Genomic DNA, 27801 nt, shown 5'->3' with positions numbered 1-27801 from the left:
AAATTTAGTGAAGAAATGAAATCAGAAACAATCTATTACATGTATACAAAGCTAAATGAAATAACTTCACTAATATAAATATAGAGAGTGTGGAATCATAAAAGAAGAAATGACCCACTTCAAAAGGTAATATTTGAACTTACTCTTGAATAATGAGTAAGATTTTAATGGTTAGAGAAGGACGTAGAAGGCATTAAAAGCTGTGGGAACTGAGTAAACAAAAGCCAGGAGTACAAGGAAGCATTGTTAGTTTTGGCATTGTCTCTTATTCAGTGGTTATATTAGTGGGAGGTGAGGCTGAAAGTAATGTGGTTTGTGGTGTGCCCCTTCTCAATAGTAAATAAGGCCATTAGTATCACCTTAGTCCAAGCTACCTCATTTCTCACCTGGACCACTGTAATAGCTTTTCAGCTATCCTTTCTACTTCCACAATTGCCCTTCTATAAATCCAATAGCCACACAACAGCCAAAGTATTATAAGTCAGATCAGAAAGTCTTCTTGTACTTCCCATTTACTTGGAATTAAAATCCAAAGTCCTTACCATGATTTGCAGGGCCATAGATTATCTGGCTTTTGGTTTCCTCTCTGACCTAATCTCCCATCATGCTACCTCAGTTCACTATAATCTAGCTCTACAATATCTTAATTATACTTTCTTGCCTCTGGGCCTTTATATTTGCTATTCCCTTTGCCTAGAACTCTTCCCCTGGGTATTCATGTAGCTTGCTCCCCTACATCCTTTGCTCAAGTGTCACCCCTTCCAGAGAGGTCTTTCCTGACCACACCCTTTCTAAAATAACAATTTGTATCACTATCTACTCTCTTAACCTGTAATTTTTCTTAACAACGCACATCACTACTTGATACTATATAATGTATATCAATTTTTTTCTCAACCAGAACTTCAGTTCCATGCAGGCAGAAAAGTTGTCTGTCTTGTTCATTCTTTATCCCTACCCCCTAAAACTGTCTGGCATATACAAAGGCTTAAAGTATATTTACTAAATGAAATGCTGCTATAGTGCCAGAAATTCTTTGATTAGAAAGTCATTTGTTTGAGTATTAGAGCATCTTGGTCTTTGAGAGCCGTTTTTGCAAAGATCTCTGGGAGTGCTTAAGTCATTGTCAGTTTATACTTTGGGAGAGAAACATTTAGAAAAATATCTTTAAAATATTCAACTTGGGATACAGGTATAGGGCAGAGAAGGGCAGATCAGGTTTCCAGAAAAAGAAAAAAGGAAATTTAAAGGGAAGTAGGGATTATACCAAAGATGACTGCGTATGATTTTAAGACTCTAAAAACTTTCTAACACAAGGGAACTCAACAGCTCCTGAATATCTCTTTCTGGCTCTTTTTGAGGATCTCCATTTAAAAACTTAACTTTTGGATGTTGCTAGAAACATCCTTGGAGTTACTTTCTATGTGAAGAGTCATCACATGTTAGGGCTAAGAGTAATCTTAGTAAGTAGATTTCTAAAAGCTATTTATTTTGTCAAATGAGTAAATTTTTAATCTCAAAAACATGAAGATGGAGAAAAGTCTTTATTTTTATAAGTCATTGCAAGGAAGAATTTCACTTATCTCCAGTACTATAATTTTGACTTTGGTGTAAAGTATTCATCGAGTGTCATCATCAAAAGTGTTAGTGGTTATGGAAATTCTCTGGAAGTCTGTTGGTTAGAACTCCACACTTCCATTGCTGGAGGGCCCATGTTAAGTCCCTGGTCAGGGAACTAAAATCTCATAAGCCATGTAGCATGGCCAAAAAATAAATTAAAAATTAAAAAAATTTTTCAAGTGCTCAGGGCTGGTGCATGGGGAAGACCCAGAGGGATGGGATGAAGAGGAGGCGGGAGGGGGTATCGGGATGGGGAACACATGTAAATCCATGGCTGATTCATGTCAGTGTATGGCAAAAAAACACTACAATATTGTAAAGTAATTAGCCTCCAACTAATAAAAATAAATGAAAAATAAATAAAAATTAAAAAAAATTTTAAGTGTTAGTTTTTTTGGCAACAAGAACTGAAAGCTTTAAATAAAAACCCAGCAAGTATCCTCTACCAGCAAAAAGGCATTTCAGCTGGCAGGGCATAGGATTGTCTCTGTTTTTATATATTATGTATTGATATTTATAGCCTATGGTCTCCTCAGTCCAGAACTAGAAGGGTCATTCTGATTTATTCAAATGTAGTAGATAAAATCTATCAAGTCTCATATTGGAATTGGAAATCATTTTTATTTGTTCAGTTGTACACCCACACCAAAACTAGGATTAAGTGCTTATTCCTTCAGCACCTGGCTTTTGCTTGTTCCTTCCATTGGCTTAATAACTAGCAATAAATCATGGGTTGCTTTTGGCTCAAAGATTAGTTCTCAGTGGATAAGAAATTCTCAGAGATGATAATTTTGAGATTAGGCAAGATCCACAGGCACATTAAACAAAACGGCAAAACTTGAGTGAATTTTCTATACATTTTGGGCCAGGACCTAGGCCATAAAAATAGGAGAACCACTGTTTAGGATTTTTCCCCCCAAGAAGATTAAACCATTATCTGGAGATATGCAAGTATCTCAGACAGAAGTTGCTCTTCTAAAAATCTTCACTTTTGTCAGCATTTCACTTAAATTATGACTCACAAACAACATAAGCTTACCCTAATAATACAAAGCAAAACCCTTGTGACAGCGAGTAGGAACTTTGATTATAGGACTATGGAATCAGTGAAGCAATTTAGAAGAGGGTCACAGGTTTAGGCAACAGGTTCATTATAGTTCCCAGATATTTATGATGATATGCACTATTCCTTCTCCCAAGTGCCTGACCTAGTTAGGAATGTCTTTCAAGTCTTCCTGTTCCTAATATGTTTGCTTTTGTATATATGGTTTCTTTTATGAAAATACAGATGTGTCTGAAATTTTTCCTGTACAGTTATCTAGACACAATGACTCTCAATCAGAGTAAGGTGTGTACCATAGCTTACTTGCAAACATTTATTATTGGTTTCTAGAAAGTTTCTCAAAATATATAGAGAGAACAATACACCTGTAAACTATAGAGTACACATTTTTTGTAGGTGTACTTGTAGCATTTACCAAAATAGAATCAAATTAGAACTCAACAGAAAGATGATTAGAAAACCCCCATTGTTGAAAATCTTAAAAAAAAAAAAAAAAACACTTGAAATAATACATTGGCAAAAGAAGAAATCAAAATGAAAATTATGGAATATATTGAACTTAAAAATGGGAAATATGACATCAAAATTTATGAGATGTATCTAAAATAAGGAAAAATTCCATGTCTTTAAGTGCATGTATTAGAAAAGATGAAGGGTTGAAAATCAACAATTTAAGCTTTGACCTTAAATATCAAGAAAATTAAATCCTGAAGAAAGTAGAGAAGAAGAACATTACAAAGATAAGAGCAGAGAAGAATGAAACAACTCAGACATACAGTAGAGAAAGTCAACAAAGCCAAAAGTTGATTCTTTGGAAAGATTACTATATTTGCTAAATGCCAAATGAAATGGATCAAAAAATGAAAAGAACACAAATTGCTAATACAAGTAATTCAAAAGTAGGCATTATTACATATCTTTCAAACATTAGTAAGACAATAAAAGGACATTGTAAATAACTATGCTAATAAATTTCAATATTTTGACAAAAATGGACAAACTTTTTAAAAGATATATCTATGAAAACTGGTACAAAGGGAAATTACCTGCTAAAGTAATTTTACCATAAATACCTTCCTACAAAAAGAAAATGTCTTCACTGATATAAATACTCCAAAATAAATAAGGAAGAAATAATAGCAACCCTGTAAAAATATCTCTTATAGAAAATAGAGAAAGAGGTAACACATTGACTTTATGAAACCAGCATGACCTTGATGACAAAACTTGACTTAGGACATTTCAAGAAAAAAAAAAAAAATACGGGTCAGTATCTTAAATGATAAATGCAAAAATCTTAAACAAAATGTGAGAAAATTGAATTCAGCAATATGTAAAAAGAATAATACACTATAACCAAGTAAGATTTGTCCTAGGAATTCAACATTTAAAAAAATTATACAGGAGGAATTCTCTGGTGGTCCAGTGGCTAAGACTTGGTTCCAATGCAGAGGGCCTAGGTTTGATTCCTGGTCAGGGAAGTAGATCCCATATGCTACAACTAAAGATACAACATGCCACAACTAAGACCTGGTGTAGCTAAACAAATAAATAAATGTTTTAAAAAAATCCTATAGATACACACATGCACACCTGTAAACTGGTTTTCTATATGTGTGTTTTATTTTAAATAAAGTTTTAAAAATAAATGAATTTGGAAGGTTGCTGGGTACAGGTCAATAGACAAAAGTTAATTGTATTTCTGTGTACTAATAGGAAATAATTGGAAAATGAACTTTTACACATTTATTTTTAATAGCATCAGTTCAGTTTAGTCGCTCAGCCATATCCAACTCTTTGTGACCCCATGAACCGCAGCACGCCAGGCCTCCCTGTCCATCACCAACTCCCGGAATCCACCCAAATCCATGTCCATTGAGTCAGTGATGCCATCCAACCATCTCATCCTATGTCGTCCTCTTCTCCTCCTGCCCTCAATCTTTCCCAACATCAGGGTCTTTTCAAATGAGTTAGCTCTTCGCATCAGGTGGCCAAAGTATTGGAGTTTCAGCTTCAACATCAGTCCTTCCAATGAACACCCAGGACTGATCTCCTTTAGGATGGACTGGTTGGATCTCCTTGCAGTCCAAGGGACTCTCAAGAGTCTTCTCCAACACCACAGTTCAAAAGCATCAATTCTTCTGTGCTCAGCTTTCTTTATAGTCCAACTCTCACATCCATACATGACTACTGGAAAAACCATAGCCTTGACTAGACAGACCTTTGTTGACAGAGTAATGTCTCTACTTTTTAATATGCTGTCTAGGTTGGTCATAACTTTCCTTCCAAGGAGTAAGCATCTTTTTTCCCCCCATTTATATTTTATTAGTTGGAGGCTAATTACTTTACAATATTGTAGTGGTTTTTGCCATACATTGACATGAATCAGCCATGGATAATTTCATGGCTGCAATCACCATCTGCATCAAAATCCATCAAATGTCTAGTAATAACTCTAATAGAAGATGCAGAAGATCTCCACACTAAAAGCTACAAAATATTGAAACATTGCTGAGAGAAATTTTAAAGGCCAAATAAATGAAGCCTGTGTTCATGGACTGGAAAACTCAGTATTGTTAAGGTATCAGTTTTCCCAGTTTGATCAGTTAGATTCAAGACAATCCTAATCCAGATACCAGCCAATTTACTTCTGGAAATTGACACGATGATATTAAAGTTTCTATATAGATGCAAAGGATGATCTTTGAATAGTTGAATCAGATGTGAAGACTTACACCACAGAATTTTTTCTTTTTTGCCACAGAATTTTTGTTATTGTTTTTCAGTTGCTAAGTCATGTCCAACTCTTTGTGACCCCTTGAACTACAGCACACCAGGCTCTCCTGTCCTTCACTGTCTCCCAGTTATCACACCACAGAATATAGAGTCCAGAAATAGTATCACACATGTTTATTTATGACAAAATGGTGCCCAATGGTATTCAATAGGGAAGAATTTTTTTCCACAATAAATGGTGCTGGTACAATTAGATACTCATATGATTTTTTATAAAAATGAACCTTGACCCCCTCCCTTACACCATACAAAAACATCGATTTGAAATGGATTACTGATAAGTTTTCTAAAATGAAACCTGGGAGAATATCTTTATGACCTTGGAGACACACACAAAAAAAACTACCAACCATAAAAGAAAATATTGATAAAGTGGTCTTCATTCAAATCCCTGCTTTGAGTCTTCAGCAATGTATTCTCTGTTTCATTAAAAAAGTATTTGGGAAAAAAAGATACCAAGGTTAGTGAAGATGGGAAGGACCTGGAGCTCTGATTCATTGCTGGTAGAAATGTACATTGGTACAACCGCTTTGGAAAATTGGCAGTATCTGCTAAAACTATACATGCTTCTATCCTAGCAGTGACCCAACAATCCCACTCCTAGATGTATATTCAGTTGAAATGAGTATATCTGTTTACCATAATATGTACCAAAAAATGTTCAAGATAGCTCTATTTATGAGGTAAAGATTTAAAACAACCCTAGTAACCATCAATAGGAAGATGGATTAAATAAGCTGTGGTATATTCATACAGTGGAATACTACAAAGCAATAAAAGGAATGAATACCACAGACATTATGAGCAAAAGAAGTCAGACACAAAGGAATGTTACAGAGTATAAAGTCATTTTTTAAAATAATTTTTTTGTAATATAATTCAAATCATATGCCATACAATTCATACTTAAAATATCAGTGGATTTAGTATATTCACAGATATGTGCAACCACCATCAACAGTCAATTTTAGAATATTTTATCACCTCAAAAAGAAATTCTGTACTCAGTTAGGTTCTGTACCCAATTAGGCTTCCCTGGTGGCTCAGTGGTAAAGAATCCAATGGTAAAGTGGTAAAGAATGCAATGCGGGAGACCTGGGTTTGATCCCTGGGTTGGGAAGATCCCCTGAAGAAGGAAACAGCTACCCACTCCAGTATTCTGGCCTGGAGAATTCCATGAACTGTATAGTCCATGGAGTCGCAAGGAGTTGGACTTGACTGAGAGACTTTCACTTTCCATCACATCCCCATCCCTACATTCACCCTGCCAGGAGTGCTAAGCAACCACTAAGCTACTTTGTGTCTCTATAGATTTGCATATTTTGGACATTTCATATAAATGGAATCACATAATATGCGGACTTTTTGTGACTACATTCTTTCACTTAGCTTAGTGTTTCCAAAGTTCATCTATGTTGTGGCATGTATCAGTACTTCATTCCTGTTTTGTAATCAAATGATATTCTGTTGTATGAATACACTACATTTTGTTCATCAGTTGGTAGACATTTGAGTTGTTTCCATCTTTTGGATATTATGACTAATACTGTTGTAAACATTTATGCACAGATTTTTGTGAGGACATGTTTTTAATTTCTTTTGGGTCATATGGTAACTCTATGTTTAATCATTTGAGGACCTGCCAAACCATTTTCCGAAGTGGCCATACCATTTTATATTGTCAGTAGTGTTACGTAGTTGTTATTCAGTCACTAAGTCATGTCTGACTCTTTTGTGACCCCATGGACTATAGCCTGCCAGGCTCCTCTGTCCATGGGATTTCCCAGGCAAGAATATTGGAGTGGGTTGCCATTTCCTCCTTCAGGGTATCTTCCCAAACCAGGGATCAAACCTATGTCTCCTGCATTGGCAGGTGGATTCTTCACCACTAAGCTCACAATGGAATACTATTCAGCCATTAAAAAGAATGAAATTTTACATTTGTAATGTGGATGGACCTAGAGAATATTACACTAGTGAAATAAGTCAGAAGAAGACAAATACTCTATGTTATCCCTTATATGTGGAATCTAAAAAAAGTAAACAAACCAATGTACATAACAACAGAAACGGATTCACGGGTATAGAGAACAAACTAATGGTTACCCATGGGGAAAGTGAAGGGGTTGGAGGCAATACAGGAGTATGGGATTAACACATACAAACTACTATGTATAAAACAGACAAGCAGCAAGAATATGTTGTATAGCACAGTGAAATATAGCCATTGTTTTGTAATAACTTCAAATTGAATGTAGCCTATAAAAATATTGAATCACTATGTTGTACACCTAAAGCTAACAATATTGTAAATCAGCTATGCTTCAATTTTATCTTTTTATTAAACTTTTTATTTTGTATTGGAATATAGCCAATTAACAGTGTTGTGATGGTTTCAGGTGGATAGCAAAGGGACTCAGCCATGCATATACATGTATCCATTCTCCCCCAAACTCTCTTCCATCCAGGCTTCTACATAGCATTGACCAGAGTTCCCTGTGCTGTAGGTCCTTGTTGGTTATCCATTTTATTTTTTCAGTTTTTTCTTTTTAAAAAATCTATTTATTTTTAATTGGAGGATAATTGCTTTACAGTATTGTGTTGGTTTCTGCCACCCATCAATATGAATCAGCCATAGGTATCTATATGTCCCCTCCCACTTAAGTCTCCATCCCACCCCTCTAGGTTATTACAGAGCACCTGATTTGAGCTCCCTGCATCATACAGTAAATTTCCAGTGGCTATCTAATTTTACATATGGTAATATATATTTTCAATGCTACTCTCAATTCATCCCATTTCCCTACCCCCATATCCACAAATCTGTTCTCTATGTTTGTGTCTCCATTGCTGCCTTGCAGATAGGTTCATCAGTACCATCTTTCTAGATTCCATATGTATACATTACTATATGATATTTGTCTTTCTTTTTCTTACTTACTTCACTCGTATAATATATAATACTGTGTACATGGCCATTACAAACCCCCTATCCCTTTCCCCATCCTTCCCCCGGCAATCATAAGTTTATGATTCTTTCTTATACTTCAGTTTTTTTTTAAATGTACTTTTAAATAATCAAATGGATCAAAGAGAAATTCATAGGGGAAGTTAGAAATAGTTTGAAGGAAGTAAATGAAAGCACAGCATATAAAAATTTGGAGGTACAGCTAAAGTAGTGTTTAGACAAAAGTTTGTAGAATTAAATGCCTCAATTAGAAAAAGATCTTAAATAATCTAAGCCTTCACCTTAAAAAACCAGGGAAAAATGATCAAATTGAGCCAAATTAAGCAGAATGAAAGGAATAATATAAGCAGAAGTCAATAAGATTTAAAACAGGAAACAATAGATAAAATTGATGAAAACAAAAGCTGTTTTGTTGTTGCTGTTTATCAACGCAATTGAGAAACCTCTAGCCAGGCAGATCAAGACACAAATTAACAATGTCAAGAATGATAGTGTAGATATCACTGCAGATCCTACAGACATTAAAAAAAGATAACAAGGGAATATTCTGAACAAATTTATGCCCATTAATTTGAAGGGTTAAATGAGACTGACAAATTCCTTTGAAAGTCAAACTACCAAAACTCCCATAAAAAGAAACAGATAACTTGAATTGTCCTATACCCATTGAATTCATAGTTTAAAATCTAACAGATTTTAACCAAGTGAGGTTTGTCCTGGTTTCAACATTATAAACTCAGTTAATTCGCCATATCAACAGATTAAGTGACAAGATTCAGTATCCATTTATTATAGAAACTCTCAACTAAACAGGAGTAGTGGGAAAGTTCCTTAACCTGATAAAAGCCATCCATAAAAAATAAAACTTACAGCTAATGTCATTTTAATGATGAAAGACAGAATACTTCCCCTCTAAGGACATAAACAAGTCAAGAATATCTAGTCTCACTACTCCTGGTCATCATCATCCTGGTGGTTCTAACCAATGCAATAAAGCAAGCAAAAGAGTGGGAAAAGATGTGTAGAGTGAAAAAGATCAAATAAAACTATCTGTATTTTCAAAGGACACATAATTCTCTATATAGAAAGTCCAAAGAATCTATCAAAAGAATTACCGGAACTAGTAAATGAATTAAGCAAGTCACAGGATACAGGTCAATATTCAAAAAATGGTTATAGTTCTCCCTGCTGTCACTGATGTTCAATAATAAAAATAACTATCAGTAGTAATAGAAGTCAAAATAGTTGTTAACTCTGCAAAGGTGGTATTAACTGGAAAGGAGCACGAGTGTTGGAAGTGTTCTGTATCATGATTTGGGTAATGGTTACATGGGTTTTAACAGACATAAAAATTCACTGTTTTAAGATTTAAAATTCACATATTTAAGATTAATGCACTTGTTTATCATATATATGCTATACCTCAAAACTTTTGAAAATGGTCAGTCTAATAAGGGTGATTGGAAACCAACTCACATAGTATGATATATGCCACCTGGTACAAGATTCTGCCCATGGGATAACCAAGAAATAAATGTTATTGACTGACTAAGTGAAACAGTTTGGAAACTTTCGCTTACTTAGTTGAAAATAAAACTACAGTTGTGTTATATTGCACTGGATCTTCTGGTTAACTCAGTCATTAAAGTAAGGCAGGTAAATACTATATTTGAATTAGATAGCAGCAAGAGTTTTCCAGGCTATTTAGAAATATCATGGCAATAATTTCAGGAAGTGTAGACAACTTTAGTGAATGCATTTCAGGGTGTGAAAGTATTGGTAAGTTTATAGATTTAAAAATGTAAAAGATGTATCTAAAGGAGCTGAGATAACCTCAAATTACTTGTAAGTAGAATTAATTTTCCTCAATAGGAAAATCTCCCCAGAAGACAGATTAGAATAGGAGGAAATAATGAAATGTAATCACAGAGAATGTTGCATTTTTGCCTCTTTCTTAGGGGACTTCTCAGGTGATCCATGCGAGACATTGCTTCTGCTGTATGAGTTTGAAGCGAGAACCAAACTGAATGACCCATTACTGGACCACTTCCTGGCACCAATGTGGGAACTACCTCATTTAGAAAGTAAAACATTTGAAATAATTGCAGGTAAGAGCTAAATTTGTTTTTGGAAGGCTGGTACCCATTTAAATCATACTACATTTTTCTTTCTTCTCTCTATTCTCTCTTTCATCCAGGTGGGAAGCAGTGTATCCCTATAGAACTTTGTTCTCCTTCTCTAATAGCATTCTTGAACTATTCTGTATTACAGTCATTTGTGCATTTATCTTACTCTTTATATGAAATTATAAGCTCCTTAGAATCATGAGTAATAATTACTTACATTTGCTGTACTTATAAACCCTAGCAATGTGCATTGCTCATAATAGGTGCTTATATTTATTTTGTGTATAATCAAATAATGTAACTACATAATAGGGATAGTAGCTCAAACTTAAGAAAGTTTTGCTCAGCTAGCTAGAAATAGTTAATCAGCTGCTTCACTAATCAAAGGTGATACAATCTTAGTTATTTATTAAAGTATACAGAGAAATATTGGTGATATTTTTAACATAATTGCCAGCCTCAAATTTTTCATTGGGCTATAAGTGGTATTTGGGGACTCAGCCTCTGTGGGGATATACTGCAAGACATGGCTAATTATCTTCCCTTTATATCTTTCACCCTCCTCAGGAGCCTGTACATGGCTAATAAAGGTATTGGATAGCCCCAAATGTACGAGTCACATTTTCCTCTCCTTATTTTGCCAAGACAGAATTTCTAGGAACATGGAGCTGGTGGTGTATACCTTATAGCCATGTGATGGTGACCACTACTCCTTGTATAATGGAACTCCAATTCTAGAGGCCTGGTGAATGCATCTAGAAGTTTTGAGAGTTTTATCTCCTATATGTACTCTTATGCCAAGGGTTTCCCGTTTTTAATATTAGATAGAAACAGTATATTATAGTATAAATTTGGGGTGTTTTGTTTTGTTTTGTTTTTTCATTAATTCTGAGCTCAGATCAAGTGTAGACATCTTCATAGTTATAAAGGTCTATAGTAAAACCTTTTCATCATTGCTCAGAAACGATCAGCATTTCATATACACACACCCTCAGTCCACTCTCATTCACCCACCAGTAAGTTCTCAGTTATCCACTGTCACCATTACACATGTGCGCATGCACATACATACACACACACACACCTTATTGTTTTGAAAACATTGTTCTTTTGCTTTTTGGAACTATAAAGATCATGCATCTGGTAAACTAAGAGGTTTTCTGATGCTCAGATTTGACTACTTTCATTATTGATCCACTTCAGTAAAAACAGATCGTGGAGAATATAAATGTGTTTTTGATTAGTACCTTTTTATTGATCTGCTTTCTGTTTTTTTCTTCATGTGCCCCTCCTTCACTTTGGCTCATAAGATTATTACTTCGCCTATATGACTATGTGCTGAGTCACAGAAACAGTAGGTTCTCTGTTGATGTTTACTGGAAAAATATATATATATACATATATAACCTAGTGATCCTACAATGTTACTCTGCCCAGAAAGTAGAAGTTATTTTCTAAAAGCCACCACAGATTCATCATATTATGAATTTCATTTTTAGAGTTTTGTGTTTGTTTTTGTATCTGTTTCAGGTCAGTTTCATTAGAGAAAACAAGTTGTAACATAGGATGAAAACTCAATGGATGAGATTATGATGTTCACAATCTTTTTGCTTCCCTTCTTATAGCATTAGCAATGGAAATGCCTGCATGCTATCCTTCTATTGCTCTGAGGGCCTTGAAAAAGGCTTTGTTTTTCCACAAAAGGAAGGAATCAATTGATGTTTTGAGATACAGGTTGGTAAATATAATTCAACACGGAATCCTAGCTTTTTGATAGCCAAAAGTGCTATAATCAGTGTCCCATTTGTTATCAATCATACTCAACTGACGCAAAAGATGATTGGGGTACTCTTGTAACTCCTGGACTAAAAAGTCCTCAGCCCTCAGAACAGCTCCATATTTAGAGTTGTATTACAGACCGAGGCAAGGTGAAGGAATCTGGTTGTCCCAAAGGAGAAAAAGAAGGAGAAAGTTACTACTTTTTGTGAGTCTTTATATATAATAAAATTATTGATTAAGTGTTGATACTAAGTGTTGATACCTTTCTTTCAGTACTAAATATGCCAGTTGTACAGAAAAGTACAAAGATTAATATAACAAGCACCTATGTATCCACTGCTCAAATTTAACAGATACAAACATTTTGGCATATTTGCCTCATATTTTTTTCTAAGCACCTTTCTTTAAGGACTAATAAGTGCTATACATAATATAAAATAATATTAATTGGAGATTTTATGTTCTCTATTCCCAGACATGGGGGGAAAATAGATATTGTGTGATTTTTCTCTGGAAAACTTCATAACAGTCTTCCTTTTCTGAGACATGAGAGACAGTTCTCCTGGAATTATTCCCAGTTTAAATCCAATTCCCTTTCCCCATTTGAGGATGTAATGAGATGCTTTAAAGTGCATATAGATTAAACCAGCTCATAAAATATAGTAAACAGACAAAACTCCTTAGTTCAGGAAACTAAAAAAAAAAGTGAAAGACAGCCATAGGCATAATAAAATGAAGGATTGGTCAGCCCCTTTTATATCTTCAAAAATCTGTCGTTGAGCTTGGAGGCCAGATAAAATTGAAGGAAGAACAGACATGTTTTGAAGCCCTTAGTCTGGGATGAGGTCCAGATTTTACTTATCTCAGCCATGAAGTCAATGATTTCTTTCCTTATGGGATGAGTTTTCTCTTTTTGATTTTCAGCAAATGTATGCGCAGCTTGGTTAACCTCTTAGTGCCAGATGGGGTGCCGAATACAGAACTCTGTCCCATGGAAGAAATTTGGGGCAGTTTTGAAGATGCTCTGATGTTTATTAGCCGCACTGTAAGTCAAACAATGATATTAAACTTTAAGCTAATTTTAAAGAACTGAGTTGTCTTGTGTATTAGAAATTACATAGAATAATGCTTTTTGATATGAGTTTTATGGTGAATAAATTCGTTTTAAAATGTGGTTACACACTATAAAATTTCCCTGGGTTTGTGAAATGTAAATATTAACAGTTAAAAGTAGAAAATTTCTAATACAAGTGTACTATGGAATAGGTCAAAGTGTACCATCTGGCATTTTTAATTATTTTGTATTTTCAAATCTGGTAGAGTTGTTATTTCCTTATGATGATATTAACTCTTTGGAAAAGTTTATTGTTATTCCTGCCACTTCTGAGACAAGTAATAGAGTAGAAGGAACACTGAAGATGACCTATATTTTAGTTCCTCCTCTGTTGATTTTCTCTTCAGTGCAGGTTTAATTCAGTAATTTTCAAATCAGCTTTATTAAGATGTAATTTACATACCATAAAATTCACTTATTGTTTGTGTATAATTCTGTGATTTTTAGTACATTTATGGTTATGCAACTGTCACCTTACTCCAGTTTTAGAGTATTTCCATTACCCACAGAAGTTTCCCATTGCCTGTTTGCACTTAATCCCTGCTTCCATTTTCAGGTCCAGGGAACCACTGATCTGCTTTTTATCTCTATAGATTTTCTCTTTCTAATACTTCATATAAATGAGATCATACTTGTGACCTCTTGTATCTGGCTTCTTTCAATTTAGTTTACTGTTTTTGAGGTTCACCCATGCTGTAGCATGCATCAGCAATGAAAAGGAATGGCCTTTTTTTTTTTTGATGAATAAATAGAATACTATTCATCAGTATGGCACATATTGTTCACTAGTTGGTAAATACTTTGTTTCCACTTTTTGACTATAACAAATAATGCTACTATGAACATTTGTGGATAAGTCTTTGTTTTCAAGGGTTTGTTTTCAGTTCTCTTGAGTATGTGAATTAATGGGTTATATGGTAACGCTCTATATTTAACTTTTTGAGGAACTGCAATCTGTTTTCCAAAGTTGTTGATCAATTTTACGTTCCTATCAGCAGTGTATGAGGGTTCCAATTTCTTCACATCCTTATCAACACTTCTTATTGTCCATATTTTTTTTTATTATAGCCATCCTACTGGGTATGTAATAGTAGCGCATTGTGGTTTTTATTTGAGCTTCCTTGGTAGCTAACACTGGTGATCTTTTTTTCATGTGCTTATTGACCATTTGTTCTTTGGAAAGATACCTATTCAAGTATTTTCCCATTTTAAAAATTGGATTCTCAATGAGTTTTAAGAGTTCTTTATGTATTCTAGATACAAATCCTTTATAAAATATACTATTTGTAAGTATTATCTCCCAGTCTCTGGCTAGTCTTTTCATTTTTTAGTGGCATTATTTAAAAAGCAAATGTTCTGAAAAATAAAATAAAAAGCAAATGTTCTGAATTTTGATGAAGCCCAATTTGTCATCTTTTCTTTTATGGGTCATGTTTTTAGTCATAATAAGAAGTCTTTGCCTATTCCAAATTTACAAAGATTTTCTTCTATTTTTTTCTTGTAGCTTTTATACTCATTTCTTACATGTTGGTCTATGATTCATTTTGAGTTAATTTTTGCTTATGGTGTATGAGGTAAGGGTCTGAATGGTTTCTTATTTGTTTGTTTTTGCATAAGGTTATTTCTCCTCTGCTGTTTGACTTTAGTTTTCTCATGTAAAATGGAAATAATAATACTTTCTCTTACTCCTACACTGAGGTTCTAAGGATCAACTGAAATAATATGTGTTGTGAACTTTAGCAGCTCATATACATGTAAGGTAGTATTGCTTTTGTAAGGGAGCTATAAAATAAGAAGGTTAAATGGCCTGCTTAAAGTCACACAAAAAGTCATTATTTGAGTCCATGTTAATATCCAAGGATCCTGACTTGCCCAACTGCTTCTTCATATTACAAATGTCTGCAAACCACAACAGATGGTGGAATAATATAGCAGGGTGACAACCTGGTACAAACTAGCATCGTTTTACAGAAACCCAGAATTCTGGAACTATGTAATTACGGCCAGTGTGAATTTAAGTTTAAAAAAAAACTTCAACATTGAACATTTTGGAGATACGTACATCTTTTTTTCCCTCATCTTAACTTCCTTTTGGAAGAAGAAATAATTTAATTTCTAAGCCATGAGCCTCATCTGGACCTTCAAATGTGTTTGCCATAGTAACGAATACAAACTAAAATTAAATTGTACTATAAATTCAAATTGATCAATTTCCATAGTCTCTATATAAAGGCCAGAACTGCTCTGAGCATTTTGGTTTTGCCACTTTTATTCTGTCTAATGTATTACTGTTCCATCTCTCTGACTCTTGAATTGCCTGTTAGGTTAATATTTTTGTAGTTTTTTGACTAGTCTCCCATCCGTAATTGTTAATTCTCTGAAACATGATGGAATAGTTAGCTTTTTATGCAGATATTTAATAACCCTCTATCTCCTTAAATAGTATGTGTTGCTTTTTACTGTTTGATTGAATGTGGTGTGTACCCCTTTTGTTTTAAACGCTTGGGAAAAAAATTTGCCCTTGTTTGACTTTTCTGATGACCAGTCACTCATTCATTATTTATTAAGCAGATAACCTTTATCAAGTATGTCCGTACAGTGGCAAAATGGCTGTTGCATAAACATAAAATCTCAGGCCCACAGTATTATGCTTTACATTTTACAGTGCATTCTTACATCCATTATTTCATTTGACCACCCCACCTCCAGTAATTCTGTGAAGCAGGCAATACTGGTATTATCCTTGATTTACAAATGAGAGAATTTTTAAGATTCGAAAATGTCAAGTTACCAATTTGCCTAAGTTTGTATGACTAATGAATGAAAGAATTAGAACTGTCTGACCTCAATTTCAGAACTCTTTCCACCAGAACACGTCTTATCTGCTCTTGCTAGGAATTTCAGTTCAAGTTGGTATTTAGCATACTTTGTGCCTAGCCCCATATCCTAAAGATTTTCTTCTCTTTTTTTAAGTTTTATGTTTTACATTTAAGTTCATAATACATTTCAAGTTAATTTTTGTATGAGTTGTGAGATTTAGGTTGAGGTTCATTTTCGCCCATGATATCCAGTTGCCCTAGCACCATTTGTTGACAAGCCTGTCTTTCCTCCATTAAATTGCTTTTGTACTTTTGGCAAAAATCAATTGGATATACTTATGTGAGTCTGTTACTGGGTTCTTCATTTTCTCTATGTGTTAATCCTTCTGCTAGTACCACACAGTCCTGATTACTATAATGTCTTAAAAGCAAGTAGAGTGATTGCACCAACTTTATTGTTCTATTGCATAATTGTTATAAGCTGTCTAGTTCCATTGCCTTTCTATATTCATTTTAGAGTAATCTTCTCTAAATCTGCAAAATCCTGGGATTTTGATAGGAGTTGCATTAAACTGTATTTGATTCCTAGGACTGCTATAACAAATTGCCACAAACTGGGTAACTTGTAATAGGAGAAATTTATTCTCTCACAGTTCTGGAGGCTAGAAATCTGAAAATCAAGATGTCAGCAGGGTATACTCTCTCCATAGGCCCTATGGGAAGGATCCTTCTTTGCCTCTTCCTGTCTTTTGGTGGTTGCTGTCTAACCTTGGCATTCCTTGGCTTATAAATTTATCACTCCAGTCTCTGTCACCACATGGCATTCTCCCCATCTGTCTGTCTGTCTCTTTTTCTCATAAGTGCACATCCATTGCTAGATTAAGGGTTCACTCTACTTCAGTATGATCTCAACTTAATTACATCTGTAGTGATATTTCCAAATATGGTCATATGATGAGGTACCAGGAAGGACATGAATTTGGAGGGGGAGCTACATCCAGCCTGGTACACTATCTATCAAGAATTGACATCTTAAATTATATGTCAGTTTTTAAAAATAATTGATGCCTTTATTATATTGAATCTTCCAACCCATGAACAGGATATGTCTCTTCACTTATTTAGATTTTTTATTTCTTTTATCAGCATTATATAATTTTCAACATACAAGTCCTGTATATGTGTTGTTAGATTTATTTATTTATTTTTGTGTGTGTGTGTTGTTAGATTTACATCTAAGTGTTGTGGGTTTTTTTTTTTTTCTGAGAAGCAAAGTTTTATTTTATTTTATTTATTTTTTATTTATTTATTTTTTTTAAATTTTTTTATTTTTTTTATTTTTTGGAGGCTAATTACTTTACATCATTACAGTAGTTTTTGTCATACATTGAAATGAATTAGCCATGGATTTACATGTATTCCCCATCCCGGTCCCCCCTCCCACCTCCCTCTCCACCCCATCCCTCTGGGTCTTCCCAGTGCACCAGGCCCGAGCACTTGTCTCATGCACCCAACCTGGGCTGGTGATCTGTTTCACCCTAGATAATATACATGTTTCGATGCTGTTCTCTTGAAACATCCCACCCTCGCCTTCTCCCAGAGTCCACAAGTCTGTTCTATACATCTGAGTCTCTTTTTCTGTTTTGCATATAGGGTTATCGTTACCATCTTTCTAAATTCCATATATATGTGTTAGTATACTGTAATGGTCTTTATCTTTCTGGCTTACTTCGCTCTGTATAATGGGCTCCAGTTTCATCCATCTCATTAGAACTGATTCAAATGAATTCTTTTTAATGGCTGAGTAATATTCCATGGTGTATATGTACCACAGCTTCCTCATCCATTCGTCTGCTGATGGGCATCTGGGTTGCTTCCATGTCCTGGCTATTATAAAAAGTGCTGCGATGAACATTGGGGTGCAAGTGATTATAAATGGTGTCCATGTGTTAATTTCTAGTATGAAGAAATACAATTGATTTGAAGATTCCTTAGGATTTTCTGTGTAAACAACCATCTAATCTTCAGATAGGGACAGTTTTATTTCTTACTTTCCGATCAATATGCCTTCTCTTTCCCTTTCTTGCCTTATTGCACAGACTAGAACTTTTAGCACCATGTTAGTAAGAGTGATGAAAGTGGATATTCTTGCCTTGTTCACTATCTTAGGGAGAAAACATTCAGTGTTTCATCATTAAGTATAATGTTAGCCATAGGATTTTTGTAGAGGTTCTTGATCAGGTTGAGGAAGTTCTCTCTTATTCCTTTTTTTCTGAGTTTCATGAGTGAGTATCAAATTTAGTCACATGTTTTTCATGTACCAATTGATATGAGCATGTGATTTTTCTTCTTTAAACTGTTGATATGAGGGGTTATATTGACTGATTTCAAATATTAAACCAGCCTTGCATCGTTGGAATAAACCCCACGTGGTCATAGTGTAAATTCTTTTTTATTTATTGCTGAATTCTGTTTGCAAGCATATTATTAAGGTTTTTTCCTATATTCACTAGGGATATTGTTTGGTAGTTTTTTTCCCTGTACAGTCTTTGATTTTGATATCAGAATAATAGTAGATTCATAAAATTTCATATATTTGGAAAAGATTGTGTAGAATCTATGTCAGTCTTTTCTAAATGTTTAGTAGAATTCTTCAGTTTAGCTAGAGATTCTTTCCAAGAGTTTTAAAACTACAAATTCCATTTCCTTAATAATTATAGAGCTGTTCACATTATCTATTTTATATTGGGTGATTTGTGGTAATTTATATTTTTCAGTGAAGTGACCTGTTTCTTCTAAGTTGTCAAATTTAAGTATATAGACTTCTTTGCATTATTATTCCTTTATTATTCTTTTGGTGTGTGCAGCATCTGTAGTGGTATCTACTGTTTTGTTTCTGATGTTTATAATTTAAATCTTCCCTTTTTTCTCTGTCATTCTTGCCTAGAGTTAGTAAATTTTATTCACCTTTTCAAAGAACCATCTCCTCCAGTGATTTTCTCTACTGATTTTGTGTTTTCAGTCTCATTAATTTATGCTCTTATCTTTATTATTTATTTCCTTCTTCTTGCTTTGCATTTAGTTTGCTCTTCTTTTCTAGCTTCTTGAGATGGGAATGTAAATTAATTTGAGATTTTTCTTCTTTTTTAATGTATGCATTTAGTGCTATAAATTTCCTTCACCATACTACTTTAGCTGTAGCCCACAAATTTTGCTATATTGTATTTTCATTTTCATTTACCTCAGTGTATTTTTTTTTATTTCCCTTGAGACTTCCTCTTTAATCCATAGATTACTTTGAAATGTATTGTTTAATTTCTCAGTGTTTATAAATTTTTCCTATTATCTTTCCGTTATTAAATTCTAGTTTTGTTCCACTGTGGTCAGAGAACACAACTTGTATAATTTCAGTTATTTAAAATTTTTGAGGCTAATTCATTTCAATGTATGACAAAAACCACTGCAATGTTGTAAATTAATTAGCCTCCAACTAATGAAAATAAATGGAAAAAAATAAATAAAATAAAATTTTTTTAGATTTTTATGGCCCTGGATATGATCTAACTTACCAAATGTTCCATGGGCACTTGAAAAGAATGTGTATTCTGCTGGTGTTGAGTAGAGTGTTCTATAAATGTTGATTAGATCTCTCTGTTTAATGGTGTCGCCAAGTTCTTGTATATATTTCCTTATTTTCTGGCTAATTGTTCTATTATTTGTCAAGTAGACATGTTGAAATATTCAACTGTAACTGTGAAGTTGCCTAGCTCTTCTCACGCTTACTGGTTTTTGCTTCATGTATTTTGTGACTCTCATTAGATGCATACACATTTATGATTGCTATATCTTCTTTATGGATTTCACCTTTTATCATTGTATAATGTCCCTCTATATCATGAGTAATTTTCTTTGCTCTGAAATCTATAATAACTAATATTAATATTGCAACTCTATCCTTTGATTAATGTTTACATAATATACCTATTTCCATCCTTTTACTTTCAGCCTTCCTATTTGAAGTAAATTTTTTGTAGATAGCATATAAACAACATGTTTCTTTCATCTACTTTGCCAATCTCTCTTTTTTAATGTTCCCTTTTTTATTAAAAGTTTCAGGTATACAACATTATAATTCAACATTGGCATACACTACAAAGTGTGTACCCCAAAAAGCATAGTTACTGTTTATCACCATACAGTTGGCTCCCTTGACTCCTTTTGCCCAATTCCCAGTACTCTTCCCCTCTGGTAACCACCAGTATAGTCTCTATATCTATGAATTTGTTTTGTTTTTATTTTTTAGATTCTATATATGAGTGAAATCATAGCATATTTTTTTTCTTAAGACTCATTTAACATAATATTCTCAATTCATGTTATCACAAATGGCAAGATGTATTATTTTTTATGGCTGAATAGCTTTACATTGTGTGTATGTGTGGAATGCTACTCAGCCATAAAAAATAATAAATGCTGAAATGAATATGGGGGTACATATATTAATATCATTTTGAATTATTGTTTCATATTGTTGGGATAAATTCCCAAAGTGGAATAGTTGTATAACATAGTAGACCTATTCTGAAGTTTTAAAATAATCTTCATACTGTTTTCCATAATAACTGCACATTCCAACCAACAGTGCACAAAGATTGTGTTTTCTCCATGTGCTCTCCAACACTTGTTGTCTTTTTGATAATAGCCATTTTAATAGATATGAGGTAGTATCTCATTATGATTTTGACTTTCACTTCTCTAAAAATGATGTTGAGCATCATTTCATGTGCCTCTTGCACATCTGTATGTATCCTTTAGAAAAATGTCTACTCAGGTCTTCTGCCCATTTTTTTTGTTTTGTTTCCTCTGCCCATTTTTAAATCAATTGGTTTTTTTTTTTTTTTTTTTTTGAGTTGTATGAGTTCTTTATATATTTTGAATATTAACCCTTTATCAGAGATATGATTTATAAATATCTTCCCCAATTCAGTAGGTTGCTTTTGTGTTTTGATGATTATTTCCTTTACTGTTAAGAAGCTTTTTAGGTTGATGTAGTCCCATTTGTTTGTCTTTTGTTTTCCTTGTCTTTGGAGACTGATCCACAAAAATATCACTAAGACTGGTATTAGTGAGTTTAACACCTATGCTTTCTTCTAGGACTTTTATGGTTTCAGGTCTTACACTCAAGTCTTTAATCCATTTTGAGTTCATTTTTGTGTATGGTGTAAGATAGTGGTCTAGTTTCACTCTATTGCATGTGGCTGTCCAGTATTCTCAACGCCACTTATTGAAAAGACTGTCCTTTCTCCATTCTTTGCTCCTTTGTTGTAAATTAATTGTCTATGGTGATTTGGTGGTTTAGTTGCTAAGTCGTATCTGACTTGCGACCCCATGGACTGTAACCCGCCAAGCTCCTTCTGTCCATTGATTTTCCAGGCAAGAATGCTGGAGTGGATTGCCATTTCCTTCTCCAGGGGATCTTCCCAACTCAGGAATCGAACCCAGGTCTCCTGCATTGCCGGCAGATTCTTTACCGACTGAACTATGAGGGAAGCCCAGATTGTCTATATCAGTGAATTGTTACTGGGCTGTCAAATCTGTTGCATTGATCTGTGTGTCTTTTTGTTCCAGGACCATACTATTTAATTATTACCACTTTATTGTATACTTTGAAATCAGGAAGTGGTATACCTCCAGCTTTGTTCTTTCTCAAGATTGTTTTGGCTGTTCAGGATTGTTTTGTGGTTCCATACAAATTTTAAAATTTTTTCCAGTTGTGTGAAATGTGCCATTAGAATTTTGATAGGGACTGCATTGAATCTGAAGATTGCTTGGGTGCTATGGACATTTTAACAATATTAATTCTTCCAGTCTATGAGCATGGATTTGCTTATCTTCAGTTTCTTTCATCAGGATCTTATACTTTTCAGGGTACAGTTCTTTCACTTCCTTGGTTAAATTTATTTGTAGGTATCTTACTCTTTTTGATGCAATTGTATATAGGATTCTTTCCTTAATTTCTCTTTCTGATAGTTTATTACTAGTGTATAGAAATACTACAGATTTCTGTATATTAATTTTTTATCCTGTAACTTTACTGAATTCATTTATTAGCTCCAACAGTTTTTTGATGCAATCTTTAGGGTTTTCTATATATATAGTATCATGTGATCTGCAAATCATGGGTTTTACTTCTTTCTTTCTGATTTGGATGAATTTTATTTCTTTTTCTTGCCTAGTTGCTCTGGATAAGACATCCAAAACTATGTTGTATAAAAGAGGTGAGAGTGGACATCCTAATTTTGTTTCTGATCTTCGAGGAGAAGCTTTTAGCTTTTTGCTATTAAGTATGATGTTGTGGTTTTGTCATCAGTTCAGTTCAGTTGCTGAGTCGTGTCTGACTCTTTGTGACCCCATGGGCTGCAGCACACCAGGCCTCCCTGTCCATCACAAACTCCTGGAGTTGACTCAAAACTCATGTCCATTGAGTTGGTGATACCATCCAACCATCTCATCCTCTGTCATCCCGTTCTTCTCCCACCTTCAATCTTTCCCAGCATCAGGGTCTTTTCAAATGAGTCAGCTCTTCGCATCAGGTGGCCAAACTATTGGAGTTTCAGCTTCAGCATCAGTCCTTCCAATGAACACCCAGGACTGATCTCCTTTAGGATGGACTGGTTGGATCTCCTTGCAGTCCAAGGGACTCTCAAGAGTCTTCTCCAACACCACAGTTCAAAAGCATCAGTTCTTCAGTGCTCAGCTTTCTTTAAGGTCCAACACTCACATCCATACATGACTACTGGAAAAACCATAGCCTTGACTAGACGGACCTTTGTTGACAAGGTAATGTCTCTGCTTTTTAATATGTTGTCTAGGTTGGTCATAACTTTCCTTCCAAGGAGTAAGCATCTTTTAATTTCATGGCTGCAATCACCATCTTCAGTGATTTTGATGGGCTCAATAAAGGACAGAAACGGTATGGACCTAACAGAAGCAGAGGATATGAAGAGGAGGTGGCAAGAATACACAGAAGAACTGTACAAAAAAGATCTTCACAACCCAGATAATCATGATGGTGTGATCACTCACCTAGAACCAGACATCCTGGAATGTGAAGTCAAGTGGGCCTTAGGAAGCATCGCTACGAACGAAGCTAGTGGAGGTGATGGAATTCTAGTTGAGCTATTTCGAATCCTAAAAGATGATTCTGTGAAAGTGCTGCACTCAATATGCCAGCAAATTTGGAAAACTCAGCAGTGGCCACAGGACTGAAAAAGGTCAGTTTTCATTCCAATCCCTAAGAAAGGCAATGCCAAAGAATGCTCAAACTACTGCACAATTGCACTCATCTCACACGGTAGCAAAGTAATACTCAAAATTTTCAAAGCCAGGGTTCAACAGTACGTGAACCAAGAACTTCCAGATGTTCAAGCTGGTTTTAGAAAAGGCAGAGGAACCAGAGATCAAATTGCCAATATCTGCTGGATATTCACAAAAGCAAGAGAGTTCCAGAAAAACATCTATTTCTGCTTTATTGACTACACCAAAGCCTTCGACTGTGTGGATCACAATAAACTGTGGAAAATTCTGAAAGAGATGGGAATACCAGACCACCTGACCTGCCTCTTGAGAAATCTGTATGCAGGTCAGGAAGCAACAATTAGAACTGGACATGGAACAACAGACTGGCTCCACATAGAGAAAGGAGTATGTCAAGGCTGTATATTGTCACCCTGCTTATTTAACTTATATGCAAAGTACATCATGAGAAACGCTGGACTGAAGGAAGCACAAGCTGGAATCAAGATTGCTGGGAGAAATATCAATAACCTCAGATATGCAGATGACACCACCCTTATGGCAGAAAGCAAAGAAGAACTAAAGAGCCTCTTGATGAAAGTGAAATAGGAGAGTGAAAATGTTGGCTTAAAATTCAGCATTCAGAAAACTTAAGATCATGGTTTTGTCATATATGACTTTTATTATGTTGAGGCACATTCCCTTTCTACCCACTTTTTTGAACTTTCATTATAAGTGGATGTTGAATTTGATCAAATGCTTTTTCTGTATCTACTGAGATGATGATACAATTTTTATCCTTCATTTTGTTATATGGTATATCATATTTATTGATTTGCAGGTGTTGAAGCATCCTTGAATCCCTGGAATAAATCCCACTTAACCATGGTGTATGATTCTTTTAATGAATTGTTGACTTTGGTTTGCTACTATTTTGTTGAGAATTTTTGTGTCTGTGTTCATCAGCAATATTGGCTTGTAATTTTCTTTTCTTGTGGTGTTCTTGTTTGGTTTTGTTATCAGGGTAATGCTGGCCTCATAAAATGTATTTGAAAATATTCCCTCTTCTTTAATTTTTTGGCAGAGTTTGAGAAGGATAGGTAGTAAATCTTTAATTTTTGGAAGCATTTACCAGGGAAGCCATTCCATCCTGAACTTTTGTTTTTTGGGAGGTATTTGATTACTGATCTGATCTCCTTTACTAGTAATTGGTCTATTCAGGTTTTCTATTTCTTCATGATTCAGTCTTGGTAGGGTGTATGCTTCTAGGAATTGGCCCATTACTTCTAGGTTGTCCAGTTTGTTGACTTACAATTTTTCATATTATTCTCTTATGATCGTTTGTATTTCAGTAGTATCAATTATAACTTTTACTCTTTCATTTCTGATTTTATCTATTTGAGTCCTCTTTTTTTCTTGGTTAGTCTAAACTAAAGACTTGTCAATTTTGTCTTCTCAAAGAACCAGCTCTTGGGTGTGTTGATCTTTTCTATTATCTTTTTAGTCTTTACTTCATTTATTTCTGCTCTGATCTTTATTGTTTCCTTCTTTCCACTAATTTTGGTTTTCATTTGTTCTTTTTTCTCTGGTTTCTTTACATGTAAATTTAGTTTGTTTTTTTGAGATTTTTCTTGTTTCTTGAGGTAGACCTGCATTGCTATGAACCTCTTTCTTGGAACAACTTTTGCTCTATCCCATAGATTTTGGTATGTAATATTTATGTTTGGTTTTTTTTTTTTTTTTTTTTTTTTTTGGTATATTTTGACTTCTCTTTTGATTTCTTCAAAGGCCAGTTGGTTTTTCAGTAGCATGTTGTTTTATATCCATATCTTTGTGGTTTATCTGGTTTTCTTCTTGTAATTGATCTTGAGTTTTTCATGGTCAGAATGGAGAAGGAAATGCAACCCACTCCAGTATTCTTGCCTAGAGAATTCCATGGACAGAAGAGCCTGGTGGGCTGCTGTCCATGGGGTCGCACAGAGTCAGACACGACTGAAGCATGCATGCATGCATTGGAGAAGGAAATGGCAACCCACTCCAATATTCTTGCCTGGAAAATCCCAGGGACAGAGGAGCCCAGTGGGCTGCCATCTGTGTGGTTGCACAGAGTCAGACATTACTGAAGCAACTTAGCAGCAGCAGCAGCATGGTCAGAATAGATACTTGATATGATTACAGTCTTCTTAAATTTATTGAGACTTGTTTTATGGCTTAACATGTGATCTATCTTGAAGAGTGTTACATGTGCACTTGAGAAGACTATTCTGCTTTTGGATGGAGTGTTTATATGTCTATTAAGTCCATTGGACTAAAGTGTCATTTAAGGCCAATATTTTGTCATTGATTTTCTGTCTGGATGATCCATCCCTTGCTGTAAGTGAGGTGTTAAAATCCTCTACTATTATTGGATTGTTTTCAGTTTCTCCCTTTAGGTTCATTAATATTTGATTTACATATTTTGGTGCTTCTGTTTTAGGTGTGCATATATTTATGATGCTTTATATCTTTCTGAACTGACCTCTTTATCATTATGTAGTGCCCTTCTTTTTCTTTTATTATAGTTTTTATTTTGAAGTTTGTTTTGTCTGATTTGAGTATAGCTGCACTACCTTTCTTTGGTTTCTTTTGCATAGAATATCTTTTTCCATCCCTCCACACTGCCTGTTTATGTCCTTAGTTCTGAAGTGAATCTCTTGTAGATAGCATGTAGATAGTTCCTGTTTTTCAGTCCATTCAGCCCCTCTGTGTCTTTTATTGTGTGTTTCACATGTACCTTTAAAGTAATTATTGATAGGTATGTACTTACTGCTATTTTGTTAATTATTTCCTATTTCTTTTTGTAGTTTCTCTCTGTCCCTTTCTTCTTCTCTTTCTCTCTTCCCTTGTGCTTTAGTGGCTTTCTTTAATGTTTCTTTTGAGTGTTTCCTATAATTTTTTTCTTCATGGTTACCATGAGGTTCACATATAACAGTCTGTGTATATACCAGTATCTTGTAAGTTGATAGTAAATTAACATTAAACTCATTCCAAAGCTTTACGTTTTTGCTCCATCCTTTACAAGTTTTATATTTTTGATGGTACCTTTTATGTATTTTCATTTTATGCATCCCTTAACTAAGTATTGTAATTATAGTTAATTTTACTGCTTTTGTCTTTTAACCTTCATATTTTCTTCATAAGTGATTGATCTACTACTTCTACTATACATTTACCTTTTTCCAGTGAGTGTTACTTTTATATGTTTTCTTATTATCAATTACTGCCTTTTTTAGCTTAGAGAAATTTCTTTAACATTTCTTGTGAGGTATTCTTAGTGATGATGAATTCCTAAAAGAGTTAAAGCTTTTGCTTATCTGGAAATCTCTTAATGACTCCCTCAATTCTGAGTGATAACCTTGCTGGGTAGAAAATTCATGGTTGAAAATTTTTTCCTTTTGGCACTTTCATTATGTCTTGCCACTTCCTTCTGACTTGTAAATTATCTGCTGAAATACCTGCTGATAGTCTTATGTGGTTTCCCTTGAACATAATAAGTTGTTTTTCCTCTTGCTGCTTATAAGATTCTCTCTTATAAAAAGTTATCCTTAACTTTTACCATTTTAATTATACTGTATCTTGGCGTGGTTTTCTTTGGGTTCATCTTATTTGTAACTCTCTGGATTTTCTGGACCTAGATGTCTGTTTCCTCTCCCAGATGGGGGTTGTTTTCAGCCATTATTTCTTCAAGTAATTTTTCTGGCCCTTCTCTCTCTTCTCCTTCTGGGACCCCTTTAATGTGACTAATAATATTCTTGATGTTATTCAAGAGGTCCCTTAAAATATCTTTACTTTTTTAAAAATTCATTTTTTAAATTATTTTTTCATTTTGTTGCTCTAAGTGATTTCCATTACTTTATCTTCCAGCTTACTAATTTGCTGTTAAACCCCTGAAGTGCATTTTTAGCTTAGTTATAACTTCTGTTTGGTTCTTTCTTATAGTAATATTTTCTTCTCTATTATTCTCCTGAGTTTGGTGAGAATCTTTGTGACCATTACTTTGATCACTTTATAAGGTAGATTGTTTATGTACTTTTCATTAAAATCTTTTTCTGGGGATTTGGTCTTTGGCTTGGAACATATTCTTCTGTATCCTCCTTTTGTCTGACTCTATGCTTATCAACATATATTAGGCAAAATAGCTCCCTCTCCTGGTCTTGAGTGAGAGTTCCTGTGTAATAGAT

The 27801-nt window shown here is 34.4% G+C and overlaps 1 protein-coding gene and 2 non-coding genes across 4 annotated transcripts in view; 1 reads left to right on the top strand and 2 right to left on the bottom strand.

Moving 5' to 3' along the window:
- The window catches only part of TEX11 (testis expressed 11), a 256192-nt gene that overhangs the window by 213722 nt on the left and 14669 nt on the right, over window positions 1–27801 (top strand). For both annotated transcript variants that reach the window (XM_020882990.2, XM_020882995.2), the window contains exons 26-28: window positions 10406–10555; window positions 12199–12307; window positions 13277–13397. In XM_020882990.2, coding sequence (XP_020738649.1) covers window positions 10406–10555; window positions 12199–12307; window positions 13277–13397 — 380 coding nt within the window. The remainder of the gene's footprint in view (window positions 1–10405; window positions 10556–12198; window positions 12308–13276; window positions 13398–27801) is intronic.
- LOC139033192 (small nucleolar RNA U2-30) lies at window positions 11463–11532 on the bottom strand. Its single transcript, XR_011485820.1, has one exon. It is a non-coding gene; the product is annotated as a small nucleolar RNA U2-30 (small nucleolar RNA).
- Window positions 11689–11768, bottom strand: LOC139033193 (small nucleolar RNA U2-19). The gene has a single exon (XR_011485821.1). It is a non-coding gene; the product is annotated as a small nucleolar RNA U2-19 (small nucleolar RNA).

Source organism: Odocoileus virginianus, chromosome X (genome assembly GCF_023699985.2).
Source record: "Odocoileus virginianus isolate 20LAN1187 ecotype Illinois chromosome X, Ovbor_1.2, whole genome shotgun sequence".
In the NCBI taxonomy this organism is placed as follows: domain Eukaryota; kingdom Metazoa; phylum Chordata; class Mammalia; order Artiodactyla; family Cervidae; genus Odocoileus; species Odocoileus virginianus.
The sequence above is the reverse complement of the archived record's forward strand: the minus strand, read 5'-3'. Positions and strand labels throughout refer to the sequence as shown.